This window comes from Drosophila arizonae, chromosome 2 (genome assembly GCF_054131065.1).
Source record: "Drosophila arizonae isolate 15081-1271.41 chromosome 2, UAZ_ARI_1.0, whole genome shotgun sequence".
Taxonomy (NCBI): domain Eukaryota; kingdom Metazoa; phylum Arthropoda; class Insecta; order Diptera; family Drosophilidae; genus Drosophila; species Drosophila arizonae.
The window spans coordinates 9629227-9656943 of record NC_142922.1 but is presented as its reverse complement, the minus strand read 5'-3'; the positions used below and the strand labels follow the sequence as shown (position 1 = coordinate 9656943).

At 40.7% G+C, this 27717-nt stretch overlaps 5 protein-coding genes across 6 annotated transcripts in view; 4 read left to right on the top strand and 1 right to left on the bottom strand.

Annotated features, from left to right (window-relative positions):
* LOC108621295 (uncharacterized) overlaps positions 1-15963 on the top strand; it is a 49427-nt gene extending 33464 nt beyond the window's left edge. Inside the window, exon 4 of the mRNA XM_089461687.1 lies at positions 14766-15963. Within this exon, the coding sequence (XP_089317813.1) occupies positions 14766-15188 (423 nt within the window). The 3' untranslated portion in view covers positions 15189-15963. The remainder of the gene's footprint in view (positions 1-14765) is intronic.
* On the bottom strand, positions 15962-16645 carry LOC108620816 (uncharacterized). The gene is made up of 2 exons (XM_018017787.2): positions 16369-16645; positions 15962-16309 (listed from the first exon to the last, which is right to left on the bottom strand). Exons 1-2 carry the CDS (start codon positions 16583-16585, stop codon positions 16014-16016), a joined length of 513 nt encoding a protein of 170 aa, XP_017873276.1. The 5' UTR covers positions 16586-16645; the 3' UTR covers positions 15962-16013.
* Positions 16646-18206: 1561 nt separating this feature from the next.
* On the top strand, positions 18207-18861 carry LOC108621288 (uncharacterized). The gene is made up of 3 exons (XM_018018507.2): positions 18207-18313; positions 18375-18502; positions 18565-18861. Exons 1-3 carry the CDS (start codon positions 18296-18298, stop codon positions 18791-18793), a joined length of 375 nt encoding a protein of 124 aa, XP_017873996.1. The 5' UTR covers positions 18207-18295; the 3' UTR covers positions 18794-18861.
* Positions 18862-18978: 117 nt separating this feature from the next.
* On the top strand, positions 18979-20326 carry LOC108620817 (uncharacterized). Its single transcript, XM_018017788.2, has 3 exons — positions 18979-19598; positions 19823-19950; positions 20012-20326. The coding sequence occupies exons 1-3, from the start codon at positions 19581-19583 to the stop codon at positions 20235-20237; spliced, it is 372 nt and encodes a 123-aa protein (XP_017873277.1). The 5' UTR covers positions 18979-19580; the 3' UTR covers positions 20238-20326.
* Positions 20327-21913: 1587 nt separating this feature from the next.
* On the top strand, positions 21914-27645 carry LOC108621277 (uncharacterized). 2 transcript variants are annotated; one of them, XM_089475634.1, is made up of 9 exons: positions 21914-22403; positions 23923-24110; positions 24165-24373; positions 24432-24965; positions 25055-25212; positions 25278-25479; positions 25541-26655; positions 26905-27109; positions 27168-27645. In XM_089475634.1, the coding sequence occupies exons 1-9, from the start codon at positions 22286-22288 to the stop codon at positions 27502-27504; spliced, it is 3066 nt and encodes a 1021-aa protein (XP_089331760.1). In that variant the 5' UTR covers positions 21914-22285; the 3' UTR covers positions 27505-27645. The 2 variants fall into 2 exon arrangements, with proteins under 2 accessions (XP_089331760.1, XP_017873984.1); XM_018018495.2 differs by having other exon boundaries at positions 24432-24983.
* The last annotated feature ends 72 nt before the right edge of the window (positions 27646-27717 follow it).

The following is a 27717-nucleotide window of genomic DNA, read 5'->3' as shown; positions in this document are numbered from 1 at the left end:
GTTTTTTATAAAGCCAGAAAACGCATAAAAAATAAACCAGGCAGCAGCAGCAGCAAACGGGTAACAATAGGAGAAAACCTAGGAGTTGAGGAGTTGAACTAATCAGCGCATGCGCAGCCATTACGGCTAGACCCATAGCCAGAGTCAGCGTCTTGAGCCGACTAATTCTCTTGCCTTGGTTTATGGTTGGCAAATTAAATTTATAATCATAAAAAGCAGCTGCCAGCTGCCACATTAGCCGCAAGCTAACCACCAAGACATTGCAGCAGCCATAGAGGCAGCATCAGGGCCAAGTTGGTGAGAAGAAATGCATCAAGGCATGAAATGACTTTTTATGGCTTTCCATAAAACGGCCTTGAACGCATTGCCCGCTGGCGGTTCTTTCTATTCTCTCTTTGTACACCGTCTACCCATTGAAAGTAGAGAAAATGGGTATATTGACATTGATTGTAGGCGCAAAACTATAAAAGCTTTAGGCTTAAGTCTTGCTATGAAGTTATACGCAGAGTATTTTCCATTTTAGATATCAATTCTCTTCCATTGATAAATATATTTTATATGCTGATTTCTCTGCTAAAATTTTTGGCCTAGGGTGTTTGTTTGTCTTTCTTTTTTTTCTATTTTGTAATTTTTTGTTTTGCTGCACTTGGTCTTCTTTCTCTGTTAGCCAAGTGTTTTGGTTTCGCTTAATGTGGCACAAGCCACAAACAAAGCAAGCTACAAGAAATCCCACAAAATATTCAGCGTAAAAGATTCATTTGAATGCGTCGCAAATTTGTTTAGCGCAGGTCACACTCTAAGCATGCCAGTCGCCATTTTGTATTGAAGTTTAATGAACTTTTTTTTTTTTATTCTGCCAAGATGATCTTGATAGAAATTGATAAGCGAAAACACGTGCTAATGAACTGATCGAAATGTTAGCTCTTCTTTCTTTGTGTTTTCATGAGAAGCTTCTCTGAAAATTAAAGTTTAGGACAAATCGAGTATCCTAAGTGCTTTTCTTATACATTTAAGAAGAATTTCTATTTAGCTATTTTATGAGATTTTGATCATAATTAGTCCAGCAGACGAGATTTTCTCGATTCATCTTTAAAGTCTTTATTTGTACTTTAATCCATCATATTTGTGGAAGTAATAAAAATGGTTTAGCACGAAATAATTTGTTAAAATCCTTACTTAAAACTGAATTTATTATTTCATTTATTTTACTTAATTTTTATATTTTTGTTATTTATTTAAAATTTTTATTTTATTTTTATTTATTTTTTTTTTAATTTATTATGAGTATATTTTTACACATTTATTACTACAACTATAATGAATAGTTTTTCCTGTTAATATTTTAAAATAGAAAATAAATTTCAACCGTATTAAATTATTTCTAAAGTCGAGAGTAATATTAAGTGTTTTTTTTTTCTTACTGATAAGAATACACATTTCTCGTTTATTTATGGAAAGGAGAATGTAATTTTTTATTATTTTTATTATTTTATTATGTTGTCGCTTCCGTTGTTTATTTTGCTGCCTTCCGTTTATGCTGTGCCCCCGCTGGCACCGCCCCTGCCACTGCTTCTTCTTGTTCGGGTTCTTTAAGTTCTGCGTCTACGGTTCGGGTCTTTATTTAACGATGCCGTCATTCGAGTACTTGCTGTACACCTTTCTTTCGAAAAACTCACCTTCCGGTGGCAGTTACTCACACTCGATGCGATTCTTCGGCACTGGGGTCAACGTTATCCATAAGCGGGCGGCCCGTCCCTCTGCTGTACTCCGTTGTGCTAGCTTTGCATGCATCATGCAGAAATCAGCGAATGGAACCAATGTCAGTCGCGGTTCAAGTCCGGCAGCGATTATATCACAGAGGCTAGTATGTGAGCAGAGTCCCCTCCCTGCCGCTACTCTTCCACTTATTGCTGGGGCTGGCGGCATACATAATTAATAACGAAATGATTTGGCGCTCTGACATTGGACAGTGGCTGCCGCTTGCCGCAGCGGGTGGCCAGCTGTTCCAGGAGGTTGCAGATAACAAGAAGAAGAAGTGGAAGAGATTGACTCAGCTTTTACCCAACCGCCTTTGTTGTTGGTGTTGTGGCGGCTGTCATGGCATCCACTAATGATCTATGCGGGCGCCCAGTTGGCAGCCGTGCAGCCGTGCAGTCGGGCACCTGCAAAAAGAAACTCTAGAAGTTTTCGCATCTATAAATAATCCGGATTAATGTAAATGCCCTGCAGGGAATGAGGAATTGCCTAGCCAAATGGGGAAAGTTCTGTGCAATGCAGCACAAAATTAGCCAGACATTCAAAGAAACACGCATACTCACACACACACACACACATAGTTGCTGTAGAATCTGCATGCGTGCATTCCTTGCCCTTTCACACAGGAAGTCCACTTGACGTGGCTGAAAGCGAAAGTCTGCTATAAATTAAGCGAAAGAGTGGGAGCGAGGGAGATGGGGCGAGTTATGCTATAAGAAAATTGTCACTGAATTGTTATTATATCATTTTTGTTGCTCTCTGTTGCTGTGTTTACGCTCAATAAGTCTGCTCATAATTGTTGCGACGCGTTGGAGGCGACGCTAATTGTGGCAACAGCCAAAAAGATGTTGGCCAGGAAACAGGTTACAAGACAACGCTGATATCTCTTGGCTTACATACCAACATTGTCGTCATCAACATCAACATCATTATGACGATCATTATCATCATCATGATTATCAGTGTTGTTGTTGTTGTTGCTGTTGCTTTTGTCTACACTCGTCATTTCTGGCTAATGCCTCGCAACTTAGCCAACTTCTTGGCGTGCGCAGCTAACTGTGAAATTCACTTTTAAATTTGCTGTTTTTCTTTTTAGCTCAAGACGAGCGTATAAAATATATATACAAACAAACAAGCAAACAATTTGAACATGATTTTCATTTTATTTGAACGCCATTCGAAACGCTACAATAATTTCTCAACAATGGCGCCGACAGCTTGTTGTTCTATGGGATTTGTTTACAGTCGCGAGAGCTTGTAAAGCGTTAACAATTGTTAATACCTATTGATGGGACAAGAGAAAAGAATATTAAATTAAAAAATACAGTTATCTACGGGGTGCCGACCCTAGCAAATGGTCGTATATGTGTGTATTTAACACTAAAAGAAATAAGAAGTATCTATGAGGTAATTCAGGTAGTTGTAATACTTTTTTTTTTTAATACATTATTATATAAATATAAAATACAATATTATATTTTCGTTTTTGGAATTCATATCGTAAACTCAGATCAAATCTGTTGAATGTTCAATACCTAAATATGAAATTCTTTATTATTATCATATATTTCACTTCAAAAATAATGTCCACATATCTCTCTCCTTCTACTCTCTTTAATTGTTTTTAAGAGCGGAAGTGTCTTCAACCCGACGCCATGTATATTTATTGATAAATATCAATATTAATATTTACTCTATATATCTGCCCATACTCCAGCTGCTCTTATCAGAATTAATCAGTTCTGTTTTATGAAGCGATATACTGTATCTCTATGTATTTACAACATATTCTGCATTCCATACACTCCACGCTCAGCTCTTAGGCTTGTTACTCGCCCCCTTTTAGTGGCTCTGCGCGCCTCTGGCTTATGCTCAATATTTATACATGATATATATTTTAGTGTTAAGTGCTGCACAGTGTAAACAATAAATCGGCAACCTGCTGCGATTTGCAATGGTTATTTCGTACATTTATTTCTTTAAATGTTATTTATTGTATTGCCCCGATTCGCTATCAATGTTTAACTTTTATTTTGTTTTGTTTTGTTTCGTTGTTGCCATTTTCGAATTATTTGTATTTCTGTCTAAATGTCAGCAATGCCGTCGATTCTTTTTGGCCTTTGGGTATTTATTTCTGTTCAATTTGTATTTTGTATTTAAAGTTTAGCGTAAGTACACACATAGAGTTGGCCAAAAGAATGGCGCGGCCCGAAGGCTGAGGTTGGCTAATTGAAACCTAAGTAGACAATAGCCAAGCTAACAGACCAAACGTTTGCCCTCCTCTTAGTTAACGGCTCAAATGGATGCGGACACGGCTGCGTGGCTAATTATGTGCGAGTCACTGAAGCCAAGTTCCGTTGGGGGAGCTGCCATATGAATATATATGTTGTGCATTGTATATATAAAGTATATATATATCGCAATATAAGCTTCATGGCGCAATGAGCTTATAATAAACATTTATAATATGCAAATTGTTGGGCTGGGGCTTTTTTATTTATTTTTTATAATATTTTGGTCAATTGCTGCAACGAGGTGTGTCACTGTCACAAGCTATAAACACAAACACATACTAAAGTGAAATGAACAAGTGTTCTGTGCGAGACTGTTTGACTAAAGGATACCTCGTAAAACTATGAAATACAGAAATAAATTACCGATTTCTACATATGCCTAAAGTAAACAGAAACCATATAAGTTTATCGATAAGCTGTTTATTTTACAAATGGATAATAAGACTTCTAAAACATATATTATATATATTAAAAGAATAATTTACATATTTATCTATATTCATACTCTAATGGATATCTATATTTTATGCCAATAACAATCATAAAAACGACTCTCATTTTAAAATCATAAAATTAAATAGGCATACATACATATCTATAGTTATCAGTTTATATTTATATTAAACGATGCGAGATAGCGCTGCGAGATGAAAGCGTCGCAGCACGTAAAACTCACATAAAAATTTAATAAAAATTGATGGCAATTGTGCATTGGGGCGGCTGACAAATGCGCCAAGCGCCAATACAGCCGCATGACATGCAAAGTGGGGACACAATGCAACAAATTCGTATTATTGGGCGTGGCGGGTGCGGGGGTGTGGTGGTGTTGGTGAGCGAGTGGAAAGGCGGCAAATCCGAGGCTCAGTTCAGCAAACAAACAAATAAACATTCGCTGCGCTTGCAATCAAAATAAAGTCAAACTGCATTCGATCAGGAGCTGCTGCACATGCGCCGTGTGCATCCACAGTGGTTGTCATTAAACTTCCAAGTGAAAGTTCGAATCGACCAATACGCCCCCGCCCCCGCCACCGCTCCAGCCTCCTCGTTCGCCTTTAGGCCAATTGCGCCTGATCCAGCTTGAGCTCCAGCTTTGGTCGCAGCTCTGCTGCCCGTGGCTTTTTGGCTTGCGTTGACAGTTGCACACAAATTACAAAAATTAGCGCTCACATGCAATGTAGTCGATGGCAGCGATGCCTCCTTAATCTTTGCAATCCTCCACAGCTCTTCAGCTCCTCAGCTGCATAGCCAAACGGCTGAGCTCCGCTCCCGCTTGGCTCATGTTTGGCGATTGTTCGTTTGGGTCGCATTTGCGCTTCTGGGCCGCATACGTGCAATTAGAAAATGGCAAATGCCAAATGGGGGCATGCAACAGCCGCCACAATAACAAAATCAACAACAACTTACACGATGGGGGCTTACATGCCCCAAACATAGCGACAAGTCGCCTCTATGGATTAACATACCCACAGCACCACACTTAATTTGCCCAGGGCTGGGAGCGTCTGTGCGGAGTGCGGGGGCACTCAAAATCTGTTGCACCACTGCAACAATTTACTGTTGCCCCAAAGGCTGCTGCTGCTGCTGCTATACGACACAGCATTAGATAAATCACCAAGTGACAAATATGTTCACATATTAGATATTTATTATGGTTAGAGCCAAGCACTCGCATTGCTCTTTCACTTTCTAAGCAGAGCATTCAATTGTGAATGTTAAATGCTATTTTATCCCAAACTTATTTACCGTTTATAACAGCTTCCTTTAGTTGCTCAATCTTGGATTGACAGAAGTTGTAAGGAACTTGGGTAGTTTATAAATATTGAAAATATGCTAAATAATGTAAAATACTTCTATATCATATCTTGTTAATGGAAACTGGTGAATTAATATCAATATATGTCAATCATAATATTTATAAGGCTGAAGACAAAAGCATCCCAATAACTGACCATATTTTCATATCATATAAGTCATATATCTATGTATATACAGATATATCTCTATCTATCTATGCGATCTATCGATCTAAAATCTAGTATCATCTCTACTATCTTCCATATATTTATTTATTTTTTTATATTTCTGTAAATCTATATATACATGTGTCTAACATGTATATCTATATAACATATTTTTATTTTTTTTATATCAATGCTTATCTATTTGTTATCTATCTGTCTTCTATACATCAATATCTGTTTGTTATTTATCTATCTTCTATGTACCCTATCAATATATCTATATCTTCGCTTTATCTGTTTAGTTAAACATCATCAAGCTTCTTCTTCCCAAAAACCTGTATATAATGAACTAACTCTGGTGGGCATTTTTTGTTCACAAGCAACTGTATAATTCAACGTTTTAATTTTGCATTTCACATATTTCTGTATATAAAAAATAAGGTTTTTATTCTTGCTGTAAAATATGCAACTCGCTTGTGTAAACATTAAATAATCATTTGTTGTTGTTTCTAACGAACATGTGTTCATATTTTATTACCTTTTGTGATATTTATATGCGTGTTTTTTGCTATTTGAATTGTTTCTCAATTTGATTGCTCATTTGGTAGATCATGTGTTTGCTCAACTGTTTTAATGATAGCTCAAAGAAGTTATTCTTTTGCTCTTCTCTTGGTAGATTCTGTCGCATGTGTGACTTAATTAAAACAGAAACTGTTTTGCGTACTTTATGACCTTTCCATGCAACAGTTTTAATACGTCTTATTACGATCTGTTGCTTCTGAAATGTTCGCACTCTTTTAAAGAAATCTGTTTATTGCTGGAAAACAATCAACACCTTTTGGTCCAGACTGAAATTTTAATGAGCTGCTCGGTGAGAGGCTGCTGCAACTGCAACAGAAGCAGCAGCAGCAAAAGTAGCAACAGCAGCAGCAACAGCAGCAGGAGTCGCTAAGCAGAAATAGCTTTGGCTCGTTTTCGGGTCTGGACTCTGTTTGTTTGGCTTATCAATCAGTGCGGAATCAGCTACTGAAATGTTGCGTAATTTTGCAGACAGAAAAAAAAAAGAAAAAAGAAAAACAACAAAAAACAAATTTAAAACAAACAAAAATAAAAAGCGAAAAAAAAAGTTGTACAAACCGTTTTATTTATGGCCGTGCAGCAGTTTTTGGCTACCGTTTTGGCCGGGCAACTTTTATGTTAGCTGTTGGGGCAGCTGCGTGTGTGCCACAGAAACTAGTTGCAGATGCTTGCAACGGTTACATGTGTGTGTGTGTGAGTTTTGTGTGTTTCTTAATGTGCCACTAGGCGACGCAATTGAAAGCCGTTAGCGCCTGGAGACGGTTGCCGGTTGGTTTCATATGCAGATCTAAGAAATAGTAGACTATCTATCAAAAGGCGACATGTTTATGATCTTCAAATTGAAATAACAAAGGATCTCTGAATCTATAAAGCCATATATATTTGTAGAGAGAGTCGCACTTTATATAAGAATCATGAGTTAACTCACTTTTTCTATCGATGTACAGAAGACTATTGCCTAACTCGGTTCAGTTGCCTTACTTTTTCTATCTAACTATAGAAGATTATATTGCTTAATGTCATCTCCTAACGATCACTGATTCTGTGTTGCTTCACATATTTTCTCTGACTCCTTTCACAACATTGCTTTGACATCTGCTCCTATCATAGGTTATATATTACGATCTAACATATATTGCGCCTGAGCGGCGCCCGACAAAGGTCTAGCAATGGCAGCTGGTTAAACTGTTAACTCGTCACGCTTGGCGCTTTGCATATAAATTGAGCAGCAAACTGATTGCAAAAAGATGTGATGCCAATTGGATTTGAGTTTGGCTCGGACAACATGCCAGCACGTCGGCTCGTGGCACCCACAGTAAAATCAACATATTGGCTATATGTATACCTATATCTATATAAATATATAATATATGCGATGAGCTTATGAGTCCGTTAGATGAACGGTCTATTGCCTGTATAGGATGTACATAAACACATATCGTTGACATTTTATCGTCTTGTACGTGCTGGGTTATACTCCAAAAGGAGTGGATTGCTTTTCGGTTTGGATTTTGGGAAGGCGTCAACATACGATACGGGCAGAACGGGCAATAAATAAACGACGTGTCTAACTAGGTCCCAGGGCGGGGGAGCGCCACGCGGCGAACTGAAGCGAACCGAATGCAAGTGCAAAAATTCCAGTGTTGACAATGTTCTGGGCACGTCAAAATGTCGCCAACGACTTGGCAGCTACAGCAACACAACTATATATATACATATATTGTATATATGTATATAAGTGTAATACTACATATACACATATATATATATATATCGGTTTGCAGTTGGCGCTAAAGTTGAAAGGCGTGACTGCTGCATTGTCATCGGCTGGCAAATGCAAATGCCAAAAAGTTGTTGTCGTTCGACAACAGCAACAAGAAAACTTGGCTAAATTAAGTTACGCCAACAATAACGAACCATAACAAATGGCTAATCAACTATGATCGACTGGCAGATACTCTGTGAACAGACTTGCTTTATCGATTTCAGATTAATACATTTTTTAAATTTATTTTTATTTTTATATAAAACAAGGTTTATGAGAGGAGAGACTTTTAGGTTATGTTAAATGGAGTTTAAAATATACAAAATAGTGTAACAAATTATATTTTAACTTGTATCAACTTTTAGTCTGATAAACGCCTAAACTCTACAAAATTCTTATTTCTTATATCAATTAGCAAATAACAAATATTAAGATAGTAAAAATTTTATTTAGGAAAAGTTGTATTTCTTTATTGATATTAACTAAAACTTTTACTATCTTTATAATTTAATTTATAAATATTTCTTATTCTTAGAGCTGAGCATACACGTTTACAACTTTCAGGCTCTACAGGGTATGCCAACAGCTGCTGCCTAGAGCAGTGACAATGCCAACTAAAAAACAATTTAAACAAGTAAGAAAATTCTAGTCGAGAGTGCTCGACTAGATACTACCCTGAACCCAACAAATAAAAATGCTCATTTAGTATGCCTGAAATTTCAATTTCGATGTATTTAAAAATATAAATAAAATACCAAACTCATTTAATAAAATATAAAAATATTTTGAAACAATTAAAAAAAAATTACCATCAGTTGCATCGATCGGGATTCGAACCGCGACTTCTCGATCGAGCGTCATGCAGCTAACACACTAGGCCACCTCACTCCTGATAGTGGTGCTGGCAAAATTCAAATAGATTCACTGCTGCAGCGCCATCTACCAAAACTAAACGAAACTAACTGCTGATGTGATTCTAAGAATCTGCTAGAATAACCAAACTATTAAAAACGCACATGAAGTATAGTTAAAATTTCAATTTCGGTGTATTCAAAAATATAAATAAATAGAAAACTCATTTATGAAAATATAAAAATATTTTGAAACAATTAAAAAAAAACTAACATCAGTTGCATCGACCGGGATTCGAACCGCAGACTTCTCGATCGAGCGTCACGCAGCTAACACACTAGGCCACCCCACTCCTGCTAGCAATGCTGGCAAAACTCAAATAGATTCACTGCTGCTGCGCCATCTACCAAAACTAAATGAAACTAACAGCTGATGTGATTCAACGAATGTTTTTGTTGTAGCTGCTGCACGTGCGTTTGTTAATTGGCCAAATATTTGATTATTTTTTATTAATTTTTGACTGAACGGAATTTAATGAAACTTTCAGCATATGATCTACATATTATATTGAATATTTGAGAAATTTAAAAAAAAGAAAAATCATTCACAATTAGCTATAGTGGCATCTGATTTGAACTTGAATGTTTATACTCGATAAAAATATAACGGGATGATTTATCGAATTTTAAAAGCAAACTCGACGTCCGCGCTGTATAAACGGTCATTTTAAAAAAAAATTCAAGTCTCTAGCTCTTATATCTTCGGAAATCGACGCGTTCAAACATACGGACAGACGGACAGACGGACAGACGGACAGACGGACAGACGGACAGACAGACAGACGGACAGGGCCAAATCGACTCAGCTCGTCGCCCTGATCAAGAATATATATACTTTGTGGGGTCTGCCACGCCTCCTTCTGCCTGTTACATACATTTCAACAAAACCATTATACCCTGATTTCCCATTTTCAATGGGTTCAGGGTATAAAAACAATTTTGTTTTTGGCCAAGGCTTATCTCTGGGGAGGTGCTTCCGCATTTGCAACGCATTCTCATTCTCATTCTCATTCTTGTACTCGTGCTCAGCAGCGGTCACCAAAGTTCACGCTGCAAGAGCAACGCACAAATGTTTGAAGTGTGGCCGTCGCAACGCCCCAAAGGCAGAAACCTACCGCTGCCCGGGCCAACAGCCCCCTCTGTGGCCCCCGGCTAAAGATAGATGCAGGCGCAAGCTGCAGACACACATGCATAATGCATGCAACAACTGTGCTGCTGCTGCTGCTGCTGCCGCATGTTGGGCCCTGTGTGTCGCTAGTTTATGGCCGTTGCATCCATGAGATACACGTACTTTGAGGGCTTCTGTCGCGTCGTCGCCTTTTATTGCGCGCTACAACTAATGTGCATAACAAAATATAATACTTCCCCCATGGCTTTGTTGTTATGAGTGTTGTTGCTTTCTTTAACAGCTATTTATTTTTAAGCGCAATGCGCTTAAAGCTAATTAAATTTTCAACCACAATCTGCCTTATCGATTGCACTTTTCTTTACGAGCCGTGCGTCGCGGCGAAAGTTGGTTCTTTGCTTTGGCTAATGTCGTCATGCGTTGGGCTTAATCACTATGAAATGCTGATTGCAGCAGCCGTGCGCCAGCTGCTATCTGCCACCTGCCTCCTGCCATCTGCCCCTCGCATTGCATAATGAGAAAACATAAAAAGAGAAAAACAGGACGTTAAGAACAAACGCTTTAAAAACTCATTAATGCTAAATTTGCGGCACACTCGCCGGCCACTGTCATAATGATATGACTTGCAAATTTATAGCCCTCAAGTTTCTGGACTTTATGTATTTGTTTATTGGTGTGTATTCTTGTGTTTACATATAAGTATATATAAGTATTCCATTCATGACACATTCGACAATAACTTTTGCATATCCACTGAGTTTCATAGAGATCTTATCAGATATCTTTACTAGAGTTATATCTGTGCTCTGTTTCTAATATTCCTCTCACGATTTTTTTATTGATTGATTTAGTCTTTGAGCCACATTTTCCTAAGCTCCTGCAAAGTTATACGATCCCCAACTTGCGTTAAAATCTTTTGAAGGTCAAAGTTTAAAATCTTTTTGTTAGAATCAAAAAAATATTGCACTTTTAATTTGTTTTAAATGAAAATAATATTATGTAATTTGCATTTGATTTCAATTGATTAAAACTTAATCTATAAACAAGATCGAAAGCTTATTATTTATATGTATTATGCACTGTTGTGCGCTAATAGCCTGTATAATAGTTTCATTATATATACATTTTATAGCTATAATTATTTCGCTTATTAAATAAAATATAAACTAAGCTTAGGCAATAATTATTATTGATCGTTTGTTTGAAAAATTGATTAGCAAAGATTAGTAATTAGAAAACTTGGACAATAGCCATAATTGTTCATAAAAAAGCTACTTGAATATTTAGTATTATTTGTAATTATACAATATTTAGCTATTTTTTTGTTCGTCATGTTAAACAGTTATTCTCCAATCCGGTGTTGAGTGAGCAACACCTTTTTGTATCTTGTATCTTCTGGGGCATTTGCATTCACATTTGCTCGACGCCATCCGCCGCTCAAGGTCAGGCAAAATGTTAATGCTAATTAGGTAAAATTGTAAACAAAACCAGTTGCCAGTGTTTTGTTAATTACAAAATGATGCATGGCGATGCCTCAATGACATTGAAGTGAGTATTTTATGAGTAGTTGCTGAGACCTCATGAGTAGCTGACGAGTAGTAGCTGCTGCTGCTGTGTGTATGTGTGTGCGTGTGGGCTTGGTCGCCTGCAGCTGCAGTTGCACACACATATGCAATATGTTACCCATACGCCGTGTGGTCGCAAAGTTCAGCTCGAAGTTGCAATTGGACCACTGCGGCAGAGCTTTTGTGCCACTTTTTTAGTTTCAGTTCTTAGCCATAACTCGCAGAGCGCTGCGAAGCCACAGAAACTCTGCCTCTGTTTGTCTTCCGCAAACAGAGTTTGAACTCGACTGCACTGCGAGAAATTCTATTAGCACTTGTGTGCTTTACTTGACTGCTTGGCTCTTTGTGGGCAGGCGTGTAATGCGGAAATGGGCATATATCGGCTGCTATATATAACCATTGCATATATTTATATCTTTCGATACATATTTGCATACTGTGGGGGCGTGTAAACTGTGCCAACTGCTTGATTGGAATTGCAGCTGGTTCTCTAGCACTGGCAGTTGCAAAATCTGCTGCACTTGTCGCCTTAGGGCTTCAACTTAATTAATTGCCAATTAACATATATGCATGTGTGTGCCTCTGGCTGTGTTTGTGTGCGTGGGTGTTTGTAACAATAGTAATTGTGCTAATGCATGTGGCTGAACTGTGTTAGAGCGCAAATGAGGCTAATCAAACTAGTCAAGTCAGCAAAAGTTACTTTAAGCTGCAGTTTGACAACTGAAATACCCTGTAATTTATTTGGTGTAGTATATTGGCTTAATTATTCTATATAAATAATATTCATATTTATCAAAAAATATCTATCTATCAATATTCAAATATAATTAGTTTTAATATGTTTAAAATTGAATTTTGTGGAAGCCTTGCGAAGCTTTCACTCGATGGGTGCTCTGGATTTCTCATAGCTGCTGCTTGGGGTAGTTTGCCTTTGCCTTGTCAGGATTACGGGCCGTATGACAGGCTGATGCAGTTGACCAGTTAGCCAGTTGGCAGCAGCCTCAGTTCACAGCTATCAGATGGCTAAAGATGCAGCCGCAGCCGCAGATCTCCCCCCATCTCGGACAGATCTTGGCTGGCGTCTAGCGTATTAGCAGCCCACTTTAGAGTGGGAGTTGGCGTTTGGACGAAGAGTGGGAGAGAGGGTGGTTGGGGATACGCTGCATTGCCGGCTTTGAGCGGATTTGTTTAAAGCCGCAACGATGCAGAAAGTTGTGCTGCTTTTCTTTTTATATATTTATATATATGTATTTTTTTTTTTTTGCGCGCGCGTTTGCTGGCGAGATATTATGCGGCGATATTAATTGACAAATGAGATTTTTCCTTCCTACTCGACAGCGACAGGGGAACTTTCATTTTGACCACAAGCGTCTCGTTGTCAGCCCGGCTCAAACTCAAACGCCAACTCTAGCTCCAGCTCCAGCTTAAGCTCAAGCCGCAGCTGAGTTCCACAAATGCAGGCCAAGGCAATATGCATACGTGGCTGGCCAATGTGCTTGGAGCCGGGTCTCCGATGGCTGCTGTTTGGGTTGACGCCAACTGTCTGGCGCTATCAAACGCGCCGCGAACTCTTGTCACGTTACTTAATGCCATAAATGCGGTTGCTGCCTAGGTTAACATACGCCTTTTGCTGCTGCTGCACCGAAAACCAACCAACCCCCTACGCCCAGACCCGACCACAGACCACAGTCAGTCGCCCAGTCTTCTTGACGGGCCGCTGAACTGTTAAATGTCAGGCCGCGATAGCAGCCGGCAGATTGATGAACGCTGTCATGGCACATATGTATATGTGGCCATAGGCGAAATGCGAAAGAAGAATGTGAAATGCAAAAGATATCGATAGACGATAGACGGATGGCTTTCAATATGTTTACATTGAGATACTCTTTGAATATAGTGGAAAGTTCTAGTATATAAATGGTATATAAAGCCACCATCTATAAATAAATAGTATTTTGAATGTATTTAAGGTATATTAAAGTCTCTTTAAACTACATACATACATTCTCAGTTATTGGATCAGATGAGATCAGCAGATCATAAAATTCAAATCATAAAATTCTAGTTTAACTTACGCTCTATTAATAGTATTTTAAATATACTAAAGTTATCTCAAGTTGCCTCAAGCTACTCTGAGTTATAATCTCCTGGCCATTTGATAAGATGGCAGCAGTATATCAAAAGCTATAGAAGCATTGGGTAACTTATTTCGTTCGTATCAAATAACTCTTGGACACTGTCTCAAAGTTTAGTCATATATTTGCTTTTCAAATTGGTTTATGGGTCTCAGACTTTATTAATGTTTGCATTTGACGCCATACTTCACAGGGAAGTCGTAGCGCTCTGTAGCCTCTATATTTACTCTATAGTCTCCAAGATTCTACGTCAATGGCAGGCAAATTGCGAACCTTTCTATGGGCTTGTGGGTGTGCCCCGGTATGGACACTCGCCGTCAGTTTTAGTTGCTGTGCGGCGCTGTCAATCAATGTCAATTCTATAAAAACAACAACAGCAACAGCAGCAGCAGCAATAGCAACAGCAACAGCAATTGGCAGTCAGTCAATCATTCAGTCAGTCAGTCAGCCAAGATCGTGGCTTACGTTTTATATATATATTGGTTTGCCTTGGCTTTTTGAAAGTTGCAGCGCAGAGCTCTAGCTGTGGCTGCGGCTGTGGCTGTAGCTGTGGCTGTGGCGCGTTGGTGGCCACGTCAAGAACTTGTACATGTTGCATATTAATATTGTTGTTTGTGGCAAGGCGCTTGACTAATTTCCTACGTTTGTTTGCTTCTCTACTCCCCCACATTTAGTACGGACTGCGTCAACTGGATCTCTCACTGCTGTCACAATTGTGGGCGCTAAACGATTCCATACAGGAGTTTCGCACGATGATCGAGGAGCAGGAGGGCGAGGACGACGACGACGATGAGGAGGAGGATGCGGATGCGGAAGCGGATGATGATGTTGAGCTGGATGAACAGGGCAATCGCAGGCATTCACCGACGCCCTCTTCGTACGATTCGGTTAGCTCGGAAGGCGGCGCCGATGCGGATCTTGTCAAGGCGAAGCGTCTGGGCACCATACCAAAGGTCATAACGACGCAGCCAAAGCAGCTCCAGCCGAAGGGTGATCTGAAGCCCTTGCCACGAATGCGCAGCGCACCGCCGCCACCACCGCCCGTGGCGCTGATGTGCACCGCGCGCAAGGCGGCGGCACCGCCACGGCCCACATGATGTTACCTAACCGACTTCCTAGCCGGAGTCAGGATGGTCATGTGCAAGGCGATTGTGAGCGATGTGCCGCCCCCACCAACGCCGACGGCGACGTCGACGTCAACGTCCGCTGCATTGGGTAGCACTTGAGCTGGTTAAGCCGAAGTTGGAGCAGCACTTGGCAAGGGCATTTGGAAGTCGGCTAACGAATATTGTTAACATGCACCATCCCTACTTAGCTTACACAAACGACAAACGATATACGATCAACGATAAACGTTCATCGATAGATCGATAGGGATAACATTAATGCATATATATACATATATCTCTATATAGTCCTAAGCCGCATAGCCTTTAAGTTTAGCAGTCCTTTGTGTGATCTTCAGTTGTAAGTTTTATTGTACATTGCGTGTTTTAATTTGTATTTGAGTTTACTTTTGATTTTCGTTTGTTGGCCCAGGTTCTGCGACATAATTTAGGGCTACTTATTTGGGGTTTATTTAACTGGGGCTCACCTAAAACATATTTAACACCTGCAACTTGATTGTCTTGAAAAATAAAATATATATATTTTTTATCTTACGATTGAAACTAACTTGATGCAGAACCGCAATATAACTTCATATATATCATAAGAACTATGAGCAGAAAAGTGCTTTAGACGTAAGTTAGGAACTGCACTACTTGTATATGTATATAGCCTCTCACTAAAACGAATCCTGCGCTAAACAAATATTTGGCTTTTTCTCCTGCTGCTGCAATTTTAAGCAAAAATAAAGAATATCAAAACGAAGTTTGTAACCCTCTCGGCATTTATTCAACGTCCATACACAGCACAATGCTTTAGGCAAAACTCAAGCCATCCGTGCCCAGTTTGAGGCATGGGAAATCAAAGGCCAGCAGTTGGTTATCTGAGAAGCTGCTGTAGAAACTGGGGCACATGTTGATGTTTGACAGGCCCGACAGCTTCGTGCTCATCTTCAGGCAAATGGCCATCGGCGTTAGGTCTGATATTATGGGCAGACAGAAAGTGGGCGTGGTTTTGGAGTCCAGCGTAAACTTGGACACTTGCTCATTATCCAGCGTAACAGTCACATCAACAGAGGCTTTGAATAAGTTTATTTTGAATGACATGCAAACTGCGAACGACAAGTTTACAAAATTAAATATGGAAATTAATTTACTGGCCCCAACATACGAGTCTTATTTAGATCCATGACCTTAAAAACTGCGCCCACGCAGCACTTGCAGGTCATGGTCAGCGAGCACTCGCATTGCGATGGAAAGGCGATGAGCTCCTGATCGTCACCATCGGCGGCCTGCACCAAGGCTGAGCTGCTCAGGCTCAGCCAGATGACCAGCATGAAGCAAAGGAGAGGCCAGAGCCTGTCTAGAGTGAACTTTGAATTTAACATTACTCTAGTTTGAATTTGGATTTCGAAAACTGGATAAAGCAGCCACGGTGGTTCACTAAACTGATGCGAATATCGAGCGAGAATTTACTTTTTGTACATGCGAAAGTCTAGTGCGTTTAAGCTAATTGAAAGTAATCTAAGTTTTTGGTAATTAAATATAATTAATAAAACGGTTCATTTAATTCCCATAGTCGTCGTGCAGGTTCAAGGGTAATAAAGCGATTTTTTTCAATTTAAGAAAAGCCTAAAGGTAGGCAACAATAAGTGGAGAAAAGTTTAGCTTGTGCTATGGAATACCACTAAAGTATGCCATGGTCCGCGTAATTCTTATTCAGCCGAAGATGATTGCACTGCATACTTTTGATAAGTATTTATTGGGATTTATTTACTTCGTTCGAGAGAGAGAGAGAGAGAGAGAGAGAGAGAGACGTTTGTATCGCATATTCGAATTGGAAGATTGCTAAAATATCAAAGATATCTTGCGGATATATACTATATATATTCTTTGTCGACTTTTGCATCATATTGAACTCAGGACTACCTCAACCTCAAATCAAAATAAACAAGCACTGCTACTAACAGTACCACTCAAAGCAAGTATTACAAAATTAATATATTCTACATGGAAACACTTCCGTGTTATGCTGACATCACAAATAAAGTAAAAATTAATTATTTTTACTTTTCAGTAAAAATTATGAATAATTTATATGATATTCCTGCAGCTATCAATTTACTGACTCATCCATTCAGGTAGTATTCGTCATTATTTGTAGCGTAACTCCCTTTTTCCATTCTTTTACAGATGCACATGTTTTTGTATAATCCCAGTTTTACGAATAACATTTTTACGCTGAAAAAACTCCAAGGTGAACGTGTCATGTACGAGTCTGGTATAGAAATAGAAACTGGCCGAAAAGATAGACTATATTAACTCAATTTGTTTTTGTCATAATACAACTAACCAGTTTCATTCGACTATTTATTTCAATAAATTTTCGTTAGCTATTAATTTACTTAAAATCGAGAGTGCATATATATATGTATAAATACATACATAAATATATTTAGCTTTTAAATCAATAATGATATAAATGGTAAAAAAAATTCCAAAAAAGATTAGAAATACAACAAAAACATGCAACAAACACGAAGCGATGTCAATTCGCAAATGACGTTGCGTTCGTTCAGCGAAATTGGCGAAAAATCCAAGAAGTTGCGAGGGAAGTTGAGAATGAAATTAGAATATACATATTTATCGATAGTAAGAAATGGCATAACAAAATGTGAAAAATGTGAGAAGGGTATACAGGTACATTTATTTTAGATTTAAAAAATCTTAAGTTTTTATGGATATATATATATATATTCCGTCGGTTCAGCCACGCCTCTTTTTGCCATTACTATTTTTCATGAGTTGAGACTATAATGAGTATTATAAACTCCTCCATAAAAGACAGGTACCCTATGATATACCATATATTTTCCGTCTTGTTGCTTCTTTTTATACAAAGCTAGTCAGTTTTTAAGACTACTTCCATTAAAAGCGATGTCAAACCAATAAAAATTCATATGCGAAAATACAAAATTAGAAAAGTTGAATATGAATATTTGGTGACGCCCAGCTTTAGCATGTTTGGCAAATCTTTGATGTTATCTTGTGCGAAAATTCAGTTTTAGTTGAATTTCGGAACTGAAGTGTGCATCAACATGACAGCGGCTAAATTGGTAAACTATATTCCAGCAAACAAAACTGTATTTTTAGCTGATGTCTATGATCTTTCAACAGATTCTCTTCTATGCTGTGGTGGCTGTGGTGGCAGCCAGCTGCTCAGCTGGCCTATTGAATCAGCATATTTCCACTATAACAGCCAAGTATTACTCCAAAATGTCGACCAAGGAGAGTTATCGATTCGAGTAGGTCTCTTTACTTGATGCCAGGGCAATTGGTTCTTAACTGATACTTTCTGTTCTTAAAGAGTGAAGGAGCCAAATGGCAATTCGCGCGAGGAAGTCGGAATTATAATGAATCCAGGCACACCCGATGAACAGTTGGTTGTGATGGGCAGCTATTCCACATACGATGAGAAAACTGATACGGAAACTATTACCATATACACAGCCGATAAGGGCGGCTACAAAGCACACGTTGAACAAAAGAAGCGAGGCCTGATGAGAAGGACTCTCAAATCTCTCGTAAATGGCTAAGAGTTTAGTATGGGGGTTGAATTTACAAATTTGATGCATTTGATTAAATTATTTGAAATGATCTCTAAGTCTTGAACAATATCTATCTCCTTATATGTACTTTTTTATATGTACCATAAAGCAAGCCATAACACGAACCGAAGACATTTACTTCATTTGAATACTTTTATGTAAAAATAAATTACATTTGAGGTTGAAACATTTATCAAATGATACAGATTTGGAGTCTCAGCCCTGGCCTAAATTTTGACACATTTCGTCATGTGAACATTAATTTTCACTTCAAAGCGAATTCTGGTGTGGATACTTCGCAGACGTGATTATGAATAACTTGGATGTACAATAGTTTCGATATTTCAAACTCAGTTTGCTTATCAATGGCGATCTGTTGACATTTACAAGTGTGAAATCAACTCAACGGTGCAAAGATGACATTTTCGGATAATTTTGCATTATTTATTGTATCACCCACGTTGAGAGCATGTCCAAAATCTCGACGACCCTGGATGCGCCAGAGTCCGCAAGACTAAAGCTATATAAAGCAAAAAAGCGCACCTATTGGTTAGGGACTTGCATAGAGATACTTCAGTAGCATAAGTGAGCGACCGGTTTCAGTTAATAGTAGCTACAGCGAAACAAATAAAAACAGTATAAGATATTAAGTATACGACGCATCACATAGTAGACGACGCCGACGCCTCGCTGAAATATTCTTTGCAGATCTCTGCTGGTCGATCGCCGCGCAATTCCATCTCAGTCTCGATTCGGAACTACACCGCGCATCAACATGACAGCTGCGAAATTGGTGAGTATTCGTTGGATGCAAAGGCCGTCGGCCAAGGCAAGGGAGGAGCTTAGACACACTTGCTACTATTTGAATGGCATTCAAAGCATTCGCATTCGGCCTGAATGATTGTGATTAAAATGCTAAACACTTGCAGCTGCTGTGCGCCGGGGCGAGTGATTAGCTATAATTGCTCCATCAGCTGCAAGTCAATACGTAGTTCATTGTTTAATCATATCTTATAGATATTTGTTACTGCCCTGGTGGCTGTTTTGGCCACCAGCTGCTCAGCTGGTTTACTGGACTATGTGTTCCCCTCCATAGTCACGGAATTCTACCAGCAGGCGCCCACTAAGGAGGGTTATCGCTTCGAGTGAGTCCGTCTTTGATCAACCAACCAATCCACATTCTATTGAATTGCTATCCATTCTTAGATTGAAGGATCCCAATGGCAGCAGTCGGGAGGAAATTGGTGTCATTATGAACCCAGGCACAGCCGAGGAACAGCTCGTTGTTATGGGTACCTACTCGACGTACGATGAGAAGACCGATACGGATACCATTACCATGTACACAGCTGATAAGGATGGCTATAAGACGCGCTATCAGATTAAGAACCGTAAGCTGAGCCCTGGATCTCTCAAGTCAGCAGCTGGTTAGGAATGCTGCTTATTGCTAAGAACATAAATTAAAACAGGTGATAAAACAGAGCAAAAATTATATATTATTAAAATTATTATTGTCCACAATTTGGTTTCATTTTCAAACTGGTTCTTGGCAACAAATCGTGGTTGGTCTTTGGTCAAGATCATGCCAACATCTTTAATTATCAGGATAGACAAGTTTCTATATATGTTATTACGCAAAGTGAATTGACATTTAAATTTCTGGTAGCTTACAAGATTCAATATCAAAATTAACACTTTGGCGTCTGCTGCCAGTTGACAATGAGTCTTAAGCGAAGTTTAAGAATCGCTAAGCAACAGATCTGTGCATAATTTGCATTTTAATTTACAGGTTTAGGAGCTTTAACTAATTATTAGTCACGTTAATTATGCCCATTGCCTGATGACAGATTATCTAAACTCACGAGGCGAACCGTGGCTAATGCAACTTTAAGTATGACGCTTGTCGCTTGCCTAAACAAATGTCATTGGGAGTGCTAAAGTGCTAAGTTAAAGCCTATGTTTGTATATTTAATGTTAAAGTCATGGGCACATGCCTTAATGCCTAAAGAATATTGAGTTGCTCACAAGCCAAGCCATTGTTGCTGACCTCTACTCAAGGTGCTGCCAATTGTTCTTTGTAGAACGCCAGAGTAATTACTGATTATTTGACAGTTTCCTTATATGTTGGGTGAATGCCTTAAAATAAGCTCATGAATAATGGTTATGTGTTTAAAATATCGTCGAATAAACTGAATTATTAAATAATTATGGTTGAACAACTGGAGTTTTTGCTTTATTACCCACAAACAAAAACATCGCCCAAGGGGTAGCTCGATTAAGATAAGCTAAAGTATTCGAAATAGTTTAATTACTTGTTTTGAATACACAGCCTGGTGCGTAGTGACCTTCAGCTACGCACCAGGTTGTTGTTGCTCGTTCGGGGATTTTCGTAGTAAAGTCGAAATCCGGAATTCTTGTCTGCATATTGATAGTTTCGCTGTTAGCACCTGTTAGCTAACCTGCTTGCTGCGTGCCATAGCAGGCAGCAATTGAGTGTGTGCAGCGACAGCTTTCTGTAACAGCTCTGTTAATGTTAACAGCAAAGCTTACATTAAACTTGCAGCAAGCCGTTAACTTGTCATAAATGTAATTTGGTTTGAACTAAAGCTAGCACATCAATGGGGCCATAACAATGCAAAATCTAGCGGCACTTTGTGTTCAACATAGCTGTAACAAAGCGCTAGAAATTAAAAGCTCAGAATTGTTTATTAGCTGCGAGTCGGCTTTGGCGCGCAATTGGCCCGCTTGATTGTTGCCACAGGTAACTGACCAGACACAAAGCGGCCCAAACAGAGAGCCGCGCAACGCAACCTGTGAGTAACCAAACAAACCAACGTCAATGCGGCAGGCCGCGTGTGTTTCCGATGCACTGTAACCAATGTTTACAAACAATGTTAGACATATATAGAAATACAAAATATTTTTTATGATGAGAATTGTTTTTTAATGCGAAAATTCTCTTAGCTATTATTTGTCAAGTATATTTATAATATAAAAAATATATCTTATAGCTTTAGAATAATATTTGCAATAATTTAATAATAAAAAATAATTTAAAAAAATTACAATTTTTAACAATTTATTTTTTATTGATGATTAGATTGAGATTGAAATTATTTATGTTGTCAAGTCACTTTTTCGTTAAGTGTACATACTGTACATATTATTGGTACCCACACAACTGAAGCAACAAAACAAACAACCACCAGGGCAGAGCCAGAGTGCGCCCCTAAGTTTGGATTAGAACGTAATGCTCAGTTCCCGGACAACTTTCAGCGATGCGAGAACGCGACGCGAAAACTAAAATTCGAATCGGCTGCAATATAACTGATATTTAAGGCAGATTCCAACAATATATGTCAAATAAATGAAACAGTTCAAAATATGTTTACCAACTGCCTAAGTGTAAAAAGTGTTTAAAGTGCCTTTAAAAAAATATATATATAGATTATATATAACAATAGATGAACAAAAAGTGAAATGAAATCAAAACTTACGCGTACTGTGTCAATTTTATTGTTTTTGTCCGTTTTACACGAGTGCAGGGGGCGCGGGGGCGTGGCAGCCGCTGGACAGTCGCTGATACAATTGAGTCACGGTAAGTTGAGCAACAAGCCAGGTGAAATTATACGCATTGTTCCGAGATGCCCGAGAGTGATTTACGGGTGTAAATATTTTTATTTATATATATAAAGGTTTTTTTTTGGATTTGGTCACGGCTCGACTTGACCCTTCAACTGTGGCACGGCTGGTGATTTGACCTTTGACTTCATGCGTCAGTGCCCGGAAAAATTTGCCCAGTAGAAATCTGGTAAATTTTGACGAAATGTAGGACAATCAATATAATTCATGAGTAATTGCATAAACCACAAAGCCAACAATTGCTGCCAAATCCCAAACAGTTGCACACACAGACATAAAAAGAGCCAACTAAAATAATGAAACAGGTGCACAAATATGCGTAAGAGTTAATTGCCCCGCCAACACGCACCCAAATTGGTCAACGGTGCCATAAATATTTTTGCTGGCATGCCACCGAGCCGAGTGCTAATCGATAAATTTATTACCGTTGTCTAACTGGGCATTGTTGTGGTTAGTGCTCAGTCATCATCATTGAGGCCAGGCCATCATAATTAAGTCTGAACTACTTTAAACGTCCCCTCGATGGGGGGAGGAGTACCTAGGGGCAGTGCACTCAGCATAATTTATCTACAGCTGTTGCTGCTGCATTCCCCGACAATTGATCAAACAAACTTGCCAATGCGCTATTAAAATAAGATACATAAACATAATGGCAGCGAGTGAATCCACCATCAGCAAGCCCCGTTGCAAGTGGCGCAAGTGGCTCACGTTGGGTAGGTAACCGAACTTCATGATTTGTCGATAAATTGAACGACAAACTTGAGCTTATTGTGAGTGCTGAGTAAATGTCTAGATACTCTGGTACTTTCTTGAAAATACGCTGGTATTCTAGTATTCTTATAATTCCTAACAAAATTATATTTGTTCAATTTTATAAAGTGACTTCAATTTCAATAACTGGCATAATTTATTGCCTAATCCTCTTAATCATATCACAATTTATCGCTTATCAATCTTGTGTACATTATTCTTTCTGATATCGTTTCAATAAATCAATATGTCAATAAGTCAAATGAATGGACTCATTGGCCTACTTATGCTAGACCTAGATTACTCCTTAATCATATAGCAAGTTATGTTTTTATATCCTTTTAATTTATATAATATATTAACTATTTCCTATACCAACGTTAAATGCAGATCCGAGTTTAAATGAGTAAAAGTTGTCATAATTAATTAAAAATGATGTAGATCAAAAAAATTTCCAGATGAATTAGCAATTAGGAATAATATAATATACATTCATGCATGGCATAAGTTCCCTTGTCTGCGATTACAAAAAATAGTTCATCAAGTTTTTTGCACCCCAGCTAATTGCTATAGTAACTAAAAGTTCAAGAAACTGTTTAATAACAGGCGCCGATTCGCGAATAAACAACTTCAAGAAGTAAAATAAAAGTGGGAAATGGGAAAATAACAGAAAACTATTTAAAAGTTGACGCAGCGATTCAATTAATTGGACACGCTACTTTCAGACGATGATCCAGATGATAACTACTCGGAAATCAAGGATGAGGTGCACTTGGAGGACTTCTTCTGGACTGGCTCGGGCGACGGTCCGCCCGACTACCTGAAGAAGGTGCACACGGGCATTAGCAAGGGCAAGGATGTGATAGTCAAGACGGAGACTGTGGTGGCCACCGTCTACGTGGATGGCAACAATGTAAGTCGGGTCAGAAGTCAAACTGCAGCTGGGGTTACTCAATTTCTTTTGCAGGAAATCGAGATACCCATTTGCCTGGACTGCAAGCCGGACGATGGTGGCGGCAATTGGGATTTGGGCACACCTGGCGTGCCTCCATTCAACTACACCTCCACGGATCGCCGTTACTGGCTGCTGACTGTGATGTCTGGCTTCTACACGGCCAAGGATAATCCCATGCTCGAGCAAAGGCTAGCGCGTTTATATCGCTTGGCTTTCACCAGGTGAGTCAGCCACTGGTTGCAGCTAGAGCTGCCCTAACTTTCGATTGAGTCCACACAGACAGCAAACACGCCACCTGGGCATAAATGGAGCACAGCAAATTGCGGGCGTTGCCATAGATGCGACACGTGAGCGTCGCCAGCCGGGGCTGGACTTGGGCACCACCATCACCAGCACCACCAATTGGCCCGGCGATGATGTGGAAATACTCGATATGGAGGTGGACCCGACTCATCAAATCAAAACCGTGTGGGCGGCGGGGGAGGAGCCTGAGTGGGCAGTCGCCGACTCCTCAGAGTCAGGCGAGCCACTCAGTAGCTCCACAATGCCCACGACAGCAACCGAGTCCATTGACTACAGCCCATATGTAACGCTTATCCCCTGGGAGCTCATACAGCAGAATGGAAAGTCGGAGAAGTTACAGGAAATGCGCGAGGCATTGTTGAGTCAACAACAGGAGCAACCGCAACCGCAACCGCAACCTATTTACCGGGAGGAGCGAGTGCGGGTCGTCATACACAACATCACGCAAATCAGTGAGGCGGAGTTGCAAAAGTGGAACAGCTCGGCTAACGATGTCGCTGACTCTGATGCGTATGTTAACCTCAAATTGTAGGGATTGCATGTATAGACTCAACTAGCTGTACTTGATTATACTCATGTGGCACCTTTAATCCTTGCAGCAATGAACGACCCGTTGCCAATCAAACGGAGCTCATCTATACGGTCCTAGTGAACGGGCGACCCGTTTTGGCCACAACAGCGGCCAAGGACATGGAATTGGTTAGTGAGGCGGAGGCGGCTAAGACCCTGGGCAAGGCCGTCTACATGAAGTCTGAACGTAAGTTTATGAATGAGAATAAAAATCAAATTATATTTTACTATTTAAGCCCCTTCCATTCACAGCTTACATCAGAGAGCCTACGGCCACGGCCTTGGCACCTGTGCCGCGCAGCGGTCACGCGGGCTTCTTCAACTCGGTGAAAAACAATGTGGCTCTGGTGGTCATCAGCTCGCTGGCCATTCTGCTGCTCATGCTGCTGCTGGTGGCCATACTGCTGCTGGGACGAACGCGCGCCCGCCAGCGGGAGCTAAGTGCGGTCAACAGGTGGTTGCAAAACCTCAAATCACATAGAGATCCAAGTTTAACCCGTTTCCTCTACTCGCAGAACAACTTCGCGCAACGAGCTCTTGTCGGAGGGCCAGTCCATGCGGCCCAGTTCGCGTGGCACGTTGCTGGACAGCGCTGTCGGTGGGTCAGCTGCCAATGCTGAGCAGAGCACCGTGCGCTCTCGGGATGTGGGCGTGCAGAACTTTTCGTATGAGCGGGAGCCTCGCATCAGCTTCCCAGCACCTCCAGCCGAAACTCACACGCGAACCCGCCACGATTCCATCTCCTCTACGGACAACACATCGGACTCCTCGGTCTATTGCCCCATCAATCCGCCCAGTGCTGATGTGCAGCGCATTTTGGATGACAAGGCTGCGCGACTGTTTGACGGTCACAAGCGACGACGGCATCAGTATGATCGAGCGGAGAACGGCTTGGAAGACACTATATACGCCTCGGTGGTGTCGGAGAAGAAGAGCGAGAAGTCGCGGCACAAGTCGAAGCGTCGCTATCTCAACGAGAATCGCGTCGGCTCACTGGAAACCAGCCCAGTGCAGGGATCACTGGCTCAAAGTAACTCCTCAACCGAGGAGGGCAACTCTCCGGCTGCAATGCGTCGCAACTACGAGAACTTCCAGCGCAATGAGGCCTATAATCCACACAACAATTACCATCGCAACAAGCTGCTGCAGCAGCAAACGGTATTCTCGGATAAGGAGTTGGCGGAGGAGGGCGCCGTGGGCTCCCCGCAAGCCATCAACAGGGAGATGATACGTTCGCGCGGCGCACAGCCCTCGGAGAAGTCCTCGGACACGGCCAGTGTGGGCTCCTTTCTGTCCATGGCCTCGGTGCGCGCCTTTCCAAAGAGCACGCTACCCGAGCCACTGAATCGCGTCTTGGATCCAGTTTTCGTTACCTACTATGACAATGTGAATGCAGTGGCACCTCAAGCCACAGCGCCGCAGAACTCCAACAGATCCCTCAAATCGCACAAATCCCTAGGGAGCAGGGATAGCACCATCGCGACCATTGCCAGTTTTCCCAGTCCGAAGGCGCCGCCTCCGGTGCGGAATGTGCGTTCCGCCTCGCACAGCGACAATCCTGATCCGGGCTTTGTGGGCCCCGTCGTCTGGGAGCGGCACAAGAAGCGCCTCAACAGCGCTGACAACCAGGGTGAGGCGGGTGAACACCATGATCATGCTCATAATGATGATGATGATGATAATGATGTGCAAATTGGGGCACAGACACGTTACTAACGGGCAACTGTAGTCCTAGTTGTTGTTGATATTGCCTGCACACAACTGTAATTAGTTAACCCAGCTTAGAGACCATTAAACCAAATAACCCACTTGCAATCCAACCGAATCCCCACTGAACTCAACTGAAATCAACTGAACTTCCTCCACACATCTTCCGCAGAGGCCCGGAGCTATGCTGACTTTAGCCCCAGTCCCATGCACGATGCATCCGCCATACGCAACCACTACGAGGGCCTGCTCGAGGGAGCCATGCAGATGTACGCCAGCCAGGATGATCTGCCCATGCCGTTGCCCTCGCGCGACTTCACGAACAAGCGACGCACCACAAAGCGCGAGCATCGCGGCTCCTCTGCCGGCTTACCCAGGTATGTGACGTTGCCTGTGATCAGGCCACTGTTTAACCACTCCTTCCCTTCCTTGCAGCTTTCCCCCGAAGGCCTACAGCACTGCCGAGCGGCCAGCCACCGCACAGCCGGAGAAGACGCCAAAGTCAGCGCAGTCCACGCAGCCGCCGTCGCCCACTTACAGCGCTTGGGGCAGCAGTCTGAACGGCTCCCACTCGCCGCTGGTGCGCCCCTTAAGCGCTGGACCCTTCCAGCGGCCGGATACCATTTTGGAGATTTCGCGTGGAGCACTTGTTAGCTCCAGCTCCACGGCAAATACGCCCGGACGTAAGGCGAGTGCTCAGTCGGCCTCGGCTGCGCCGCTTATCGAGGCCATTCAGAGCGAACTGCGAAAGTTCAAGCAGCAAAAGGATTAAGGGAAATAGGAAACCTAACACATTCAATTAGTTGGAGCTATCCTTATAGATACGACCAGACTTTTTATTGAATAATATAACACGCTGATATACATACTCTTTTTTCAATTTCATTATAATAAAATTTTCACTAAACCTGAAGTGTTCATTGGGTATGCAATAATATATATATTGATAAACCTTCCTCGAAGTAAGCACTCAGAAATTTCAAAC